The sequence below is a fragment of the Hippopotamus amphibius genome, chromosome 5, assembly GCF_030028045.1.
Source record: "Hippopotamus amphibius kiboko isolate mHipAmp2 chromosome 5, mHipAmp2.hap2, whole genome shotgun sequence".
Taxonomy (NCBI): Eukaryota; Metazoa; Chordata; class Mammalia; order Artiodactyla; family Hippopotamidae; genus Hippopotamus; species Hippopotamus amphibius.
Window position 1 is genome coordinate 140,152,670 of NC_080190.1, and position 16,514 is coordinate 140,169,183.

At 36.5% G+C, this 16,514-nt stretch overlaps 1 protein-coding gene across 2 annotated transcripts in view; it reads right to left on the reverse strand.

Moving 5' to 3' along the window:
• Positions 1-3,437: 3,437 nt before the first annotated feature.
• AZIN1 (antizyme inhibitor 1) overlaps positions 3,438-16,514 on the reverse strand; it is a 30,198-nt gene continuing 17,121 nt past the window's right edge. The window contains exons 3-12 of one of the 2 annotated variants that reach the window (XM_057735746.1): positions 15,616-15,813; positions 12,895-13,068; positions 11,927-12,099; positions 10,151-10,285; positions 8,928-9,009; positions 8,480-8,554; positions 7,951-8,110; positions 6,512-6,624; positions 5,981-6,195; positions 3,438-5,762 (exon numbers count right to left, since the gene is read on the reverse strand). In XM_057735746.1, the coding sequence (XP_057591729.1) occupies positions 5,651-5,762; positions 5,981-6,195; positions 6,512-6,624; positions 7,951-8,110; positions 8,480-8,554; positions 8,928-9,009; positions 10,151-10,285; positions 11,927-12,099; positions 12,895-13,068; positions 15,616-15,717 (1,341 nt within the window). In that variant the 5' untranslated portion in view covers positions 15,718-15,813 and the 3' untranslated portion in view covers positions 3,438-5,650. The remainder of the gene's footprint in view (positions 5,763-5,980; positions 6,196-6,511; positions 6,625-7,950; positions 8,111-8,479; positions 8,555-8,927; positions 9,010-10,150; positions 10,286-11,926; positions 12,100-12,894; positions 13,069-15,615; positions 15,814-16,514) is intronic. The other variant, XM_057735745.1, reaches the window with a different exon arrangement.

The following is a 16,514-nucleotide window of genomic DNA, read 5'->3' on the forward strand; positions in this document are numbered from 1 at the left end:
AGTTTTGAAACCGCTTCTTTCAGGGTGATTGGTGCATTAGGGGTCAATGTTAAGATAACTTGAACTTCGTGGCCCCTAATATATGAATATGCAAAATACACACTCCTCAAATATCCACCAGCTACCCCAGTTCACCAAGGGTGTAACAAGCCACACCCACACATAAGCTGGTGTAAACCTTCCAATTTCAGCCAACTCCCTTCCACCACTGCAAACTCACAAGCCACAACGCTTTCACTTCCACAAGCTGTGGGTCTTTTTCAAGTGCTACAGTGGTTGTATCATCTACGTATTTAAGGTGTACAAGTGTACAGCCATTTTAAACTGGTTACTGTCAACATTGTAATGCTGCCCTGACAGCATGAGTGCTCCCAGTCTCACATTCCCCACCACGAGATTTCACATAGTACAGTGATTTTAGGAGAGCACCTGCCAAGTTCTAGCAAAACTGACTACATAAGAGAGGGGGCAGAAGCATTGTGCCACTTGGGTAGTATTTTCCGCCTCAATGTTAACGTCTCATATGTTCTCATATGAAGCTTTACATGCCCTCCCCTGATGTCAACCTAAAATACTCTAAACCCAGTTCCTACACGAAGGGGCAACACGAAGGTAATAACATTAGCTAAACCCATTCTTAAGGCACATTTTAAGATGATGGCTTTCTCTTGGGAAGCACTAAAGTTCTCTTCCCTTTCCCAGCAAGCTCTTTGTGTTCTCTCATAGAATCAGAAAAGGAGGAAACCAAACTTCAAAAATGCCCTCACTTTCTTTAATAGCTTTAGTTACTTCTATGACTTTAAGCTGAGGGGCATTACTGAGCAGCAAAACAAAGAAATTGCCTAAGTGCACTGACTGTTTTGCAGCAACAAAAGCTCAGAGTATGTGACTAAGTGTTGCATAAATTACAACGCAAAAGCACCCCACTAAGCTTAAAAAAGAACAATTTTAGATAAATGCAGAAATTAAAGTTCTATTCCTGTATATCCTTATGGTAAAGGGATTGCTGGTACACCTATAAAATTATAAAACTTTAACCACCCCCCCCAATTTAGCTCAATGAGCAGATGGAGATAATCTAACTGGTCTCCCCAAATTTAAAGGTCTCAATTTGACTTTATGCATATAGTATATATTGAGACACGTTTACAATGGTGGACTGGAAAACATACTTGTTTCTTCCTGAACTAAGGCGAAAACTCACAAGGATGGAGAGATGAAAAAGATCAAAAGATGAAAAAATGAAGCCAGAAACTGGACAGGTTAGTAATTTAGAAACTGCACTTAACAGAATCCCAGGTTTGGGGGTGGGGGGGACAACAAAAAAGCCTTCAAATTCTAAAACGTTGCAGAGAAATTGGCAGCAGTCTCATCTGGAGGTAGGGGCAAAATAAGGATGGTCTGGAAGTCAAGACTTGAGATTCCTTCTCTCTAGAGAGTAAATGGGCCTCTGGAATAATGGACATGGAGCACTGTTGAGGGCAGGGATCTGCATACTTGAGCACAGAAGCCCAACCCCTCTTGTCTTCTAGAATGCTAGTAGAAGGCCGGTCACCCCTCAGGCAGGAGATCCAAAAAGAATACGCAAAGGCTTCAAAATAATGGCGTGAGGTTCCCCAGCTGACCCACTAAAACAGAGCACATTCAGTTGACAAACTGCACTCATGCACTGAGAGCTTCCTACTAGCTCCTTAGTCCCCCACTCAGACAGGGTTACCGCACATCCAAAGAATGCCTCTAATAATGAAAAGATACAGACCAATCCAAAAACATGGGGGAAAAAAAGACTATCTAGGACTGGCCAGGAGAGCAGGGATGGGTGGGGAAGGACTGGCTTGGGGGAACTTTCAAAAAACTTTCATGGAGACCATCAGCTTGTAAAAATTGTAGGGGTAAAAAACAGACTTGGGGGACTTCCTGGTGGCCCAGTGGATAAGCCTCCGCCCTCCCAGTGAAGAGGGCCCAGGTTGATCCCTGGTCTGGGAACTAGATCCCACATGCATGCCACGGCGAAGACCCCGTGGTGCAGCAACGAAGGCTTCACACAGCCAAAATAAATATTTTTTAAAAATAGACTTGGAATATGGAGCTGAGAAAATCTCCCATAAAGTAAACTGAGAAATAGGAAATCAGGACTTTCCTGGCGGTCCAGTGGTTAAGATTCCGTGCTTCCACTGCAGAGGGGCTGCAAGTTTGATCCCTGGTCAGGGAACTAAGAGTCCCACATACCCTGCAGTGCAGCCAAAAATTAAAAAAGAAAAAGGAAAGAGAAAACAGATGGGAGGAAATCAATGGAATGCAGAGAAGTAAAAAAATTTCTAAATTTTTAACTGTGTCCCCCCTTTCTCTGCATACTATTGCTAAAAATTGAGTGGGGACAAACTTGTAGGCACAGGCACACAGCATGAAGTCTGGCACCATCATTCAGGGAAAGCTTTAACTGTAATCTGGAACTGCATTTAATCAGAATAAGATCCTGCTAGTTTACCAAAGGATCTTTCTTCTCTTGCACTCCTATACAACCCCTTTTCTCTATTGCCAATGCACAATCACTTCCTGTTAGTCAACTGTGGATTAACTTCCCAATTTCCCTTAATTGAGCCAGTGCTAAATTTCTCACTAAGCCAACAATCGCGAAGGGTTTTGACAGGCATAAGCAGTATTATGGTAGAATCAGGATTTGAAAGATTAAAATGGAACTGCTTTTGAAACTGAAGCCAATATAGGTCAAGCAATTCATGGGTAAGAAAGATGGTGCTTACCTGCTCCAAGACAATACACAAAAGCTGGTAGCTCAACCCTTCAAGCAGATAGAGATCAGCCTACAGCAAAAACTAGACTAGAACTAGTTTCTGTTCTTACCCCCAGGCCAGGTTATTCCCCTGAAAGCCTGCGTCTGCACACTTCTATCCCTACTTCAGGATGGATGAGGCAGGGATTAAAAGTATTTGCAGGATTTATTCACTGCTTAAATACGGTAGATTGTGAAGAAAAATTTTTTTCTATTTCATACTTTTAAGCCAGTTAAGCAAGCATTTTCTACTACATTACTGGTCAAGTTGCTAATAACTACTATGAGGAAATTGAGAGTAACTACCCCATAAGAGACAAAAAAGAACTCGTGTGGCTGTTTCAACCCAAAATTGCATTCAACAGTATCAGTGACCACGTTTACTTGGAAGGAATATCTAGCTTAATTTATACAGAACTATTTAAGTTCAAAATTGTTAGGAAGCTGGTGAATGTGGCCCTAGAAAAATCTTTGTGCTCACATATATATTGGACTTTATATCGAAACCTTCATATTCCATATGTAATACCCAGAATTTTACCAGATTCAGTTTGCTACTATATGATAAAGCAAGTAAGATTCTGAAAGCCGATATGTAAAATTTCAACTCTTTCATGACAGAAGCCAAAGCAAAGCAAAACTTCATTAAGGAGGAATAAAAACATTTTATCTGTGTATTCAGAATCACACACAAGTTACCTTTACAGTTCAATTTACTATATAGAAATCATTTGGGTTTTATATTTTCAGTTAAATTCTGAACTGAGATTACAATATTGTTTAAAAAAAGATTACATTAATTCAGTACATTTTTAGCATACCAAATTGAAATACACAGTTCAAACTTCAGATTTATGGCAAACAATCTTCAAATACAACACAGACACTTCTTAGAGTTACCATATCATTCACATGTCCATACTTGCAACTCTGAGCTGTTATACACAGAATAGCTCTCCTATAAATATGGCCAAATTGACATGCCATGAAGCTCAAAGTTGTATAGTCAAGCCAAGGACTCAAAGTTGTACCATCTCTTAAAAGATTTGGCATCTCTGGACCAAAAAGCACAACACGTAAAGAAGGTTAGGAACAATTCCTCCTCCTTATTACAGTTAAAAAAAGTTGCATGGTAGTTTGGAAATTTTGCATAAAACCCCACATTATACCTTGGAAAAGTCCAAGGGTAATTAGATGACAACTGATTGGGGTCCTTTTTTTTTTTTTCAATTAATAGAACCCATAAAATTCAAATGGGAATTAGTCAAATCAAAAATATTAAGCACCTACTGGTTTAAGAGATTGAAATTTATTAGAGATTCATGATCAATTTCCTTCCACCTTGAAATCAAGGTGTAAAAACCAGCTATTAAGTGCATTCCAAACTTCTCCTATGTAGCACAGGTAGAATTTTCTGTCCATTGGCACCAAAGTGAAGTCACATTTCCTCTTGGGAGACAGAAATTCCACATCTGAACATAGAGTAAGTTAGGAAAAAAATGACCCCTATTGTTTATTACTTTTGTGATTCTGAGATCTAGGATTACTAATATACTAGCAGTGAACAACGCAAATTCCTGGCAACAACTGTCAAGTTAGTGACTCTAAACTCACTTCCCCCAATCACCATAAAATTTTAGTATGAAAAGAATTAAAACTACACTAAGCTGAACAAATGGGAAGTAACAGGAAACTAAGCGAATAGCTAAAACAAAACAAACCCTAAGTTTGAAATCACTGCAATGAGAAATTGAAAATAGGTGTGCTTCACCCCACCCCCCTCATAATTCTGAATTTAAATAGTCCGTGCAAAGGAGCATCAGGTTTCTGGATATAGATGTAGCCCTTCTTTAAGATTTAGTGCGCTGCAGAGTTTTCTGCAATTTTATTTCCCTCCCCCAAAGTTTATTCAAGGTATTTAATAGAATCTTCCATTTCAGCCAAAAGATTTGTGATTCAAAGACTTACTAAGGTACTCTATGCAGTCTATCTATACAGAAACACCTATTAATTATTACAACTGGTTTATGCAGGATTAACATTTTTGGTGTTAAAATTGTTAAACATCATGCTTACTGCACATCAACTCTCCATAATGAATCTGAACTTCACAATGATTTACCAAACATTTTACTTAAATTACTAATTAAATAACTGAAAAATGTACTGAGCCAAACTAAACTTAAATGAGCTATAAAGGAAAATAACCTTCTAAACAGTCCATATACACATCTATTTCAAAACTACCTTTGCTAGCTAGCCCCTTTCCCAAAGTTTTAGCCTGAAAAAACAGTAAAATCTACACAAAATTTTATTGCAATCATACAAGGGTTACATTAGGTCAAATACAACAAATACTATGATGCAATTTTACATTTATTAAACTACAATTCAAAGCACAAATTTACACATTCTAAATACACTAAACATATCTAATGAAGTCACACTGGTCTTCCACTGACATCCAATATATCTGGGTGAAAGACATTAACTTTACAAGACTTTTTAACACGAATCCTTAGTATAAAAACTGTGTACTTGTATGTAAACGGTTTAATGGGGAACCCAATTAATGGGCTTCCATCTCCACTAAGTCATCCATTTTGTTGCATATTTTATTTTAAACGCTTAAGGGGTAGGGCAAACTGATAAATTTAAATCTGGATACATTATCTTAATCTCCCAATTACCCCCAGTGAATTATAGATGAGAGCTGATTTCGTCTGGTCCCAAATAGCTATTACTAGTAGTTTCCAAGAGAATTAATAGAATGGGATTGTTCAAATTTTTTCCACACTGGAATGTAGACCAGACAAGCTTAACCTGCAACTTCAGATCTAAAAAAGCGTTAATGCCTGCTTAAGCTTCAGTGGAAAAGTTGTCTTCTTGGCTCAACTGAATGCAAGAAGGCACAAAGAAGAAGTTCTTCATCATTGTGTCTGAAGTAATTCCAGCATCTTGCATCTCATACCTATGTAAGAAAAAAGTAAGAAGTTTGAATTTAAGGAAAGACCACACAACCACATAACAAATGGACAATGAAATAGGACTGTAAAATTAGTGGTCTTCAAATTACTCTTAAAAGATCATTTTGCTATTAAAGTTGTGCATTCATTACAGAATTAAAATTAGCAAACATTCTGTCACCTCAAATATCCAATCTGCTTTAAAATAAAAACACCATCTTACCAATCACTGTATGACATCATGTAATAAATAGCTGGCCTCTGAAAATCATTAAAAGCAGATGGTTCATGGAAAGAATCTGCTCCCATGTTATCAAAGATAAGCCAATCTCCCACATTCAGCTCAGGAAGAAGACAGTTTTCTACAATTTGATCAAGCTCATCACAGGATGGACCCCAAAGGCTGCTTGTAAACAGAGGCTCATCTTCCTTGTATTTCTGTAGGAAAAAAAGGTTGTTTTGTTAGGCTTTTACTCAGGCAGACACTGAATGTGAAGTTGGATAAGAGCATTTTTTTCACTATTTCAGATTAAATATGCCCCTGGAAGAAAGGCCTAGAGCCAGGGGCAGTGATGCTCCTTCCTAACTCCACCTAAAGCAGCAACTAAAGGGACTCAGCCATAGAAATGCAAATCCTCAAAAAGGGGGCAACCTTCCCCCATCCTAAAATATCTCTCGAATGTATCTTAAAAATAACAGCTCATTCATAAACTGCCATATAAGCAGTTTTTAAATTATTCATAATAAAACTTGCCTTGTGAACCTCTGGAATGGTATTTAAGTCCTCACACAGTTTACTTGCGAAAGAACCATAAACACCATCGTTCATGTAATACATGAAGGTTGGTTCATCACTTCCGGTTTTTCCTACTGAAATAAAACGGAAAAGTAAAGATGAATTCATGGTAAAACATCTAAAAGACATATCAAAGTCTGAATTAGTATTTATAGAATTGACTCGAAGGTTTCACATTCCTCAAAATATAAATTAAACACTGATATATATACTGACATACCTTAAAACTGTTAACCTAAAATGCTGAACACACTTCACAGGAGGAAAACCAACAAAAACATGAAAAAAGTGCTCTACATCATGCAAGTGCAAATTAAAACTACAGTGAGATACCACCACCACATGCCTACTGGATAAAATTTAAAACATTGACCCTCCCCTCAAAAGTCAATAAAGGTGGGGAGCAACCAGAACTTGCACACATACATTGTCAATGGAGGGGTAAACTAGTAACACCATTCTGAAATCTTTGCAAACACCTACTCTATGACCCAGCAATTCTATTCTTAATCATTTACCTAAGAGAAATGAAAAATGTCCACAATACTGGTAAGTACTAGAATACAGTAACAGTACTTTTATTCTTAATAGCCAAAAACTGGAAACAATCAAATAATCAGCAGGAACATGGATACAATGAATATACAATGTATACTCATTCAGACAATGGAATATTAGCAATAAATGTAAAGCAAAATGGTTCAGACATTATACTGAGCTGTCTTAAATAGAAGACTATATATTACATGATGCCATTTATAGGAAGTTTAAGAGCGGCCCAACTAAGCTATAGTGGAAATAGTGATTATCTGGCAAGGGAACAAAACTGAGAAAAAACTTATGAAAATTATTTATATCTTGATAGGGATGACACTGTAAGCCTTCATTAACTCGTCAAATTATACATTTAAGATTGTACTGGTTCAGGTACTTCCCTGGTGGTCCAGTGGTTAGGTCTCTGTGTTCCCAATGCAGAAGGCCCAGGTCTGATCCCTGGTCAGGGAACAAGATCCCACATGCATGCTGCAACTGAGAGTTCACAGGCCACAACTAAGAGACCCGGTGCAACCAAACAAATAATAATTAAAAAAAAAAAAAAAAAGTACTGGTTCTTAAAGGGAATCAATCACTTGGGGAAGTTTATCTAAAATAAGCCTATCTCAACATCAGTATCAAGATGAGTTAGATTCAGAAAGTCTTATTATGGAATGGGACCTTGGCTAGGGTATTTTGAAAAGCTCCCTGGCTGCTGCCTACTGATGAAGACCACCCACAACTTTATAATCCATGAAATGCCCTGCAGTATATTTATACCTTAGTAGTATCTGATAAACTCATCTTCAAACTAACTGGAATTATCTACTAAGAGAAACAAAACTATAAACCTTGTAACTTACCTCCAGAGGAAAACTTATTTTCAACAACTTTCTTTGCAATGATATTAACTGCAAGTGTAAATGCAGAAGACACATAGTAGCTTCCAGGTTCAGAAATTATCTTAATGCCAGATCCTTCAGGAAAGTAGACATCCAACAAAGGGCTGATCACATGATTAACCTACGGATTTTACACCCCACATTATGGTTTTAATATTGGATTAGGTAATTCACAATACTAAGAGACTAACAGCTATTAAATTTTCTAGGAAATTAAGTAGTTGAATTACAGACCATGAAGCTTAACAATAAAGCAGGCTTTCAAGTCACCAAAGTTTATTTTCTAACTAGCAGAATGGCAATAATTAAAAAAAAAAAAAAAAAAAAATCATAACTCGCTATCTTCTCACTGTCTATTCATTTTCTTAGAATAAAATTTTAAACAATGTTACAGCTTTAGCTGCTGCAGTAAAAACTCTACAAATCTACCAGGTAAACAGTAAAGAATGAGAGATTATTCCAGTATATCTGCACACTGAACAATGTTTACCTCTTCCAATTGAAATTCAGTTCCTGTGAAGCCTCCACCAATGTCTAGTATGTTCATTGTGAATCCAAATTCTCCCTAGAGATGGGGGGGGGGGGGAAATCTTTAAATGCTTTTCCAAATTGTAATCCATATAAGGACATTAAAAAACAAACAAAAACCCTCCCAGTGAGGTAAATAATCTCTGTTCTGACCTTTAGTACAGTAAATTTTTTGCTTTCTACTAAACAGAAGCAGATTAATTCAATGTTATACATAGTCTTCCTGATGTCTGTATTCTCTCTAGACATATGCAAGTAAACTACTATTTCATCCCTTCACACCCATTTTTTAAAATGTGCATGTCATAAATAAGTATGATGAGAGTACTTCAGAGGCAGAAAACCACTAATCTTAGTCTTAAAGAACATTATGGCTTAAAATATCAAAATAATTTAAGGGAAAAACTTACAGCCATGTCAAATACACATCGAGCATCAGATAGAGCATGTACATATACTTGAGATTCTTTGCAAGCACTTGAAACATGAAATCTGAAAGAAAGAATGATAAATTTGAAGTTTCTTCAAGTTTTAGAGGCCTTTCCTATATAATTCCTTTCTCATTCACCACACTGACAAAAAATATTCATGTTAACATTACCAAATATTTACAGCATTACAAGCACAAGCCCCTAATCATCCGAGTTACAATACCAGCCTTTTAGAAAAGGCAATGTTTGGATAATACTGTAATTTTCTAAACAATTTTTTATAAGTTATCAATTATGTTTCATGACTATCAGATAGGGACATGCTTTTTATGCATTTATGGTAAAGTATCACCCAATAAAACTGGGTGATAAAACCTTTCATTTTAATGCACAATTTTATCTAAAAATATAAAAATGTATCTATTGTAAAATAAATACAAGTGAATATTAATTCAGCCAAGTAGTACTAATACTTGTTAGTAAACTCATTAATAGTGATACTTATCAAAAACTCAGACTATTTAAATTTAATTGAGGGAATTCCCTGGAGGAGCAGTGGTTAGGACTCTGCCCTTCCACTGAAGGGGGCCCAGGTTTGATCCCTGGTCAGGAAACTAAGATTCAGCAAGCTGCGTGGTACGGCCAAAAGATAATATAAATTTAATTGAAATACAGTTCTTTCTGTACCCTGTTTGTGGCAGTGGTTACAAAAATGTTAAAATTCACAGAATATATCCCAAATCAATTTTCCTGTGTGTTAACAATAAAATTTAGTTAAAATATGAGAACTCACAAATACTGTCAACACTGTCAAGTAAGGTAGAATTAAGTTTAACAGTGGTGACTCTTTATCCACCTTTATGAACAATTTTAAAATCTGGAGCACAGTGTTCCAAATTTGATTCAGATCACAGTTCCGAAACTATGATCAAAATCATTGACTTGCTGGGTCTTAGTTTCCTCACATATAAAAACTGAGAGGGTAAAATAAAGTCTGATTTTTTGAAGTGCCCCTGAGGGATTAAAAGGAAGAGAAAATGTCTTAGGACAGCAGAAAGAAAGTATGAAGGATAAACATATTTAGTTATTTTCCTAAACTATATTAAACCAAAAACTGAATCTATTAGAGTTCATGCAAATGAAATTCCAAATCAGTAAACAAAGATAATCACCACAAAATGAAATTTAAAACAAATACTCACTTAACCCCAATAATTTGGACATCAAGTTCCTTAGCACATTCCAAAAGATGCCTACAGTTCTTCAGGGTAGTGCCAAACTTCATGTTACCCTCTTCACCTCCAATATTATCTTCTGTTGCAATATGTAGTAAGACCCTAAGAGAAGGGGAAGATGATTGGGGCAGAGTTGGTTTACATCATCATCAGCACATGTGAAGCCTGAAGGTTGTAGGAAGTATGTTGATTATGTTGTCAGCACTCCAAAATCCAGCGTCGGATGAATCAAGTGAACCTAATGAAAAACAATCCTGTATAGAGAAAAAACTAGCAATTAGGGCCTAAAGCATGAAGCTTACAAGGATGGGAATTTGGGAAATGCAGGAAGTTAAGACTCTGTTGTAGCAGCAAGAGTCGGTTGGGCTCTGAAATGAAAGACGACATTACTTTCAAATGAAGTCCATCAGTCTAAATTCACCTAGAAAGACTAAATTGAATAGCAATGCCATCATCGTCTTTCAGTACAAACTATCAGGGCTTTAAACGTTTCCAATTTCTTAAACTGTTCTAGCTAGCTAATCGACCACTTATTCTGAACATTCCTCCCACTAATCTCATACATCTAACAAAAAAATTGGGAAGTTCTAAGTTATTTTACGTATCTCAACAGCAGCCAAAATTTTAGACTACTGATTCAAATCTATTTGGTATTTCCTTCCAAACCGTGACAACCAAGACAAAATGATCAAGACTGTCGGGCAATCTCCAAGTAATTACAAGCCTCTAAAAAATGCAATTACACAAAAATGCTGCTTGTAAAAGCAAAATTATTCTACCTGCAAGTAGGACCAGCTCTATCAAGAATGCACCATTCCATTTATAATGTAATACACTAAACATCCCAAATCAGAAGGTCACAGAACAGGATACCACCCCCCTCCCCAGAAGACTTCAAGAGAGACAAGTGGTTCCCTAGAATCACTTTATCCAAAAACTGGCCTTTATTAAAACAAAGGTTTTCAAAATAATAAATCCTGTCCGGATACCTTTCTAAGAATACCATTAAAGTCAATAAGAATTACCAATACAAGGAAAATATGGATATGATACACATTTTCGGCAACATATAAACATACACAATAGCTTACTAAAAAGAAAACAATTTTGTACTAATATACTTTCAGTATATTCTAAAATCCTCTTGATATACCAGTTCGTGGCAGCATTAATTTTGCCTTAAAATTTTTGCTTTTAAAAAGTGAAGTTTTTAGTTAATAAATCTTGGGATGCATGTAGGCACAAGTAAAAACATTAAACTTCCTGTTTGAAAAGAAGGGCGCTAGTAAAGAAATCCTTGGAGTCTATGGAGTAGGTTCCCAAGACACTGACACAAAGGACCACCACTCAAGAAACCACAGCTGAGGGCAGATTAAACTCTCAGCTAACCAGGAAAAACAGCTGACCGAAACATATCCAGTTCCCAATATGACAAATAACTAGCATAGTTAATGTAATTATGAAAATATAGCTGTGGCCCTAACTTGATTATCCTACCAACCAGACTCTCTTCCTTGAATTAAAGATTATAAATTCATATCCTAAAATGCCCTTATCTCATCCCAGCTCACATGAAGGATCAGAAGTAGCCAATAAAATGCTAGTAGTATTTTCTGTATAGGAACCTGACGTTACAATAATCACAACATTTACCACTGCTCTACATAAATGCCCCCTTTACCCAGGCTAAAGACAACCCCCAACCCTAGGATAATATTCCCATGTACCTAGTTTTACACTTACTTGGCATTTGGGTGATTACGTGCGATTTTCTTCAATTCAACTTCATTGTCACATGTCATGATATTCACTCCGACTTTTGCTGCATACTTTATCTGAGACACTTGCTTGCAAGGACTTATGTAAATGATGTTTTCTGGAGATACACCCAATTCTTGCACTAAAGCCATTTCAGTCTAAAAATAGATTTTTACAGTGTCATCTAAAAGGCAAGCTTTCTATTACTTTTCAATCACTACCAGATATCTTTATTTTCTGGTTAAATTCAAATTATGTAAGGTTAAATTAGGATTATGTATGTCATAGTTCATCTTCTGGTAATGCTTACTATATTACACTCTGTTAAAAACCTTTTTTAAAAAAAGGTATACAGGCATTGTCTCATTTTATTGCACTTTACAGATACTGCATTTTTTAAACTGAAGATTTGTGGCAGCCCTGTGTTGAGCAAGTCTACCAGTACCATTTTTTCAACAGTATTATTTTTTTGAGGTAGGTACATTTTAGACATAGTGTTACTGCACACTTAATAGACCACAACATAGTATAAACATAACTTTTATATGAACTGAGAAACCAAAAACTTCATGTGACTCGCTTTACTGCAGTAGTCTAGAACCCAATCTGCACTATCTTTGAGGTATGCCTGTAATTACCATCGGAGAAATCTCATAGTTTAGGATATTATCTTGCTGTCATCAGAATTAAGGTGGTCAAGCTAGCTCTAGGCTAAAAATGAGGAACAAATAAAAGTTTCTGATTAAAGATAAAAGCTTATAAAGTCTCATCCCCTGAAATGTTCCTTTCATTGGTACACTCGAAAGTCTGTAAATCTGCAATATTAAACAGCAAATTTAAACAAGAGTTAAGTCAAACTTCCTTGCAATTGTTCTCCTACTACTGTGGGTCACCAAAAGTTAGTCAATTTTAAAATGTTGCAGTTTAATAAGAAAGTAATGAAAATTACTTACTTTACTGGAACAAGCAAATCCAGTTCCTAGAGCTGCCAAAATCTCAAGTACAGCTGGAGTGGAGTTGCACTTTACGGTGTAGAATGGCTTTATCTGAGCCACTATGTTCTGCCACTGACTGTGTTTCTTCACAATCTTTCCAAGATCTCCCACAAAAAATGCATTTTTCCCTGTCTATTATGGTTACGAAAAAGAAAAACAAAAAACTATTGAAAACAGAGTATCATAAGTAGGAAAGAACTCCCTTTTTCCTCCACAAATAAGCCAAGATAAACGTTTATACTACCACATTTAAGGCTTGTTTCTTTTTAAACCTGACTGTTTGCTGTGCTATGCTGGCACGGAAAATATTCTCTCTGGCTGGGACAAAGTGAGAGAGTAAGCACTGACATATATACACTACCAATTGTCAAACAGATAGCTAGTGGGAAGGTGCTGCATAACACAAGGAGATCAGCTCGGAGATTTGTGACAACCTAGAAGAGTGGGATTGGGGGGGATGGGATAGGGAGGGTGGGAGGGAGGCTCAAGAGAGGGGATATAGGGATATATGTATACATATAGCTGATCCACTTTGTTACACAGAAGAAACTAACGTAACATTGTAAAGCAATTATATTCCAATAAACATGTATTAAAAAAGAAAATATTCTCTTCAATTAACTGTTTAAAATAAAACTACTTTAGCAGTACAGTATCTAATTTCCTACTACGGTGACTAGAAAGGAACGCTAAACAAAAAATTGTATCTCCATTATGAATTGCACTTAAAGACAGTAAAACAAGGAAACAAAAGAAACCTATTTAAAAGAAAAGAAAAGAAACCTATTTTTAAGAAGATAAAGTTGGTAGTCCATGTGCACAGAGGTGACAAAATTAAATTTAAAAATACAGAAGTACACAAATGTCAGATAAATCTGAGTAAGGATATTCTTCCCTCAAAAGAAAGAAAACTGGGGGAACTCCCTGGAGGTGCAGTGGTTAGGACTTGGCGCTTTCACTGCTGTGGCCTGGGTTCAATCCCTGGTCAGGGAAGTAAGATCCCAGGAACCGCAAAGTGCGACAAAAAAGAAAGAAAGAAAGAAAGGAAAGGAATGGAAGGAAAGAAAGAGGAAGGAAGGAAGGAAGGAAGGAAGGTAGGTAGGAAGGAAGGGAAAGAAAGAAAGAAAGAAAGGAAGGAAGGAAGGAAGGAAGGAAGGAAGGAAGGAAGGAAGGAAGGAAGGAAGGAAGGAAGGAAAGGAAGGAAGGAAGGAAGGAAGGAAGGAAGGAAAGGAAGGAAAGAAAGAGGAAGGAAGGAAGAAGAAGAAAGGAAGAAAGAAAGAAAGAGGAAGGAAGGAAGGAAGAGGAAGGAAGGAAGGAAGGAAGGAAGGAAGAAAGAAAGAAAGGAAGGAAGGAAGGAAGGAAGGAAGGAAGGAAGGAAGGAAGGAAGGAAGGAAGAAAGGAAGGAAGGAAGGAAGGAAGGAAGGAAGGAAGGAAGGAAGGAAGGAAGGAAGAAAGAAAGAAAAGGAAGAAAAGGAAGAAAAGGAAGAAAAGAAAGAAAGAAAACTCATTTTAACTAGGGGTCTGGGAGAGATCTGTAACGATTTCAAAGTTGGGGCTACCCTAGGGGTAGAGAGATGACTATGCATGTCATCCAGAGCATAAATTACCCAACGTTAGATGGCAAATAAAATAATCTTATTTAAAACATAAAACATCCAAATATTGTTTGAAAAGCCAGGAAGATATTACTGTTTTCTATAATCCACATTATTTAAAGATATACATTATTGGAACATACTGACCAAGAAACAGACATTACTGGAAAAAATGGCTTATATATGGCAGGTATATGACACTTGTACTGAAGTTACCCCATCCTTAAAAAAACATGCTGCCATCCATAATGTTCTGACCCAGGAAGTGTGTTGTAAAAGTGACTAAGACAAGTAAAAGTGACTAAGACTAATGACATGAGAGAAATAACTGTAGAATGACTTGGCTATAGAACAGACTGAATGGTAGGACAAGTGTCACTCTTCCTCACCACCCCCAAAAAGAATTCTGATGTCAGAAGAAAGAAATAACAGGATTTTGCTGGCGTGTGAGAAGACTTAAGTACATCTGTAAAGGTCAAGAGAAGGAGAAAGTTTTTTGGGCGTCCTATTACTGAACACCAGCAACATGAACACAACTCCTCAAATTTGGGGAATATGGGAAATTAGCTTCAACAAAAATTCTATCATTAAGGCAAGAAACAAAAATTATTCTATCAGTAAGTACAAAAGAAAAATGATCTTAAGTAGCAGTAAATATGATTCGATAGAAGCTGACACTTGGGGCAGTGGAGAGTAAGCATTCAGTATAAATTTTCATTCAACACACACAACCAAGATTATCTGAAATATAAATTAAAATCTACTGAAGTATGTGGTTGAGGAAAATGGGTAAGAAACCATGTACTGATTAAGTGGATAGCTGGCAACATAACAAGAAGATAAAAACATACGAGAATAGGTGCTATAAGGCACAGCAGAGAAAGGGATGTCAGGAAGCATTTTTTTTAATGTGAGCTAGAAAGAAAATCTCATCACTACTCAAGGGGAACGTGGGGGTTGTCAAGTCAAGACAACCTGGAACAAAGTACTTTCATCAGATTAAGACCTTGGAAATAAAGCACTGATGCTTCAGTTTTCAGAAATCTATAACACTATTTTGAGAAATGAGAGATGACACACTTACCAGGGTATGTTCATAAACATAGTTATCAATAACATTTCCAAGGTTTGTTCCTTCATCCAACAGGCCAACGGAGTAGTTTGCATCGTCAATAAATCCTTTCATCTCAGCCGTATTCCACAAAGCCGAAAGTCATAAACCAGGAAAAACAAGAGACGGGCCACCAAGCCTTACGTCTGGGTCCTTAGAATATGCAACAAACTGTCAAAATAGAAGTTATTTTGAAGTATTATTTCATTAGTTAAACTTAATGTATGAATTGTCAATGAGAGTGTACTAATAAGTAGTACCTAATTTAAGTGAAGAATCTGTGTGACCACTAACACTTTCAGAAACACTAGATCACTAATATCCTTTCCTTTAGTGCCCATTTTAAAGCAAATAAATGTGAATTTATACATTTAAAAAAAGAAGATTAATATGACAATTTCTTGAGAAGGTAATCAACACATATGCACAAGATATTACAAGTCAACATGGTCATCTTATTTACAGAGTTGCAGAGCCAGTCTGTTTTATTCATCTTGTTTTGTGGTTCTTCCGTAACACAGACAATTTTACTCATTTTAAAGAAAACCAGCAAAATAAATGTTTGCAACTAAGAAATCAAAATAGCCTGAACTTCCACACACTGCCAGCCACATAACACTGTGCTACCAGGTAACTGCAGATAAACATCTTCTAAGTAAAATTCTACCGTAGGTGATGTGTAGGTATCAATAATAGGAATGAGTCAAAGTGGAGGCCAACTTTAGGAGACAATCTGTAGCTTTCATACAAACTATCTAGATCCCACAAGCTAAAATGCAACTAGTTAAATCAAGTTAACAATGTAAGAGACTTATAAGGTGAGCTGACTGATGAAAATGTTACTGGCCTAGAAGTCAGAAGACCTAGTCCTG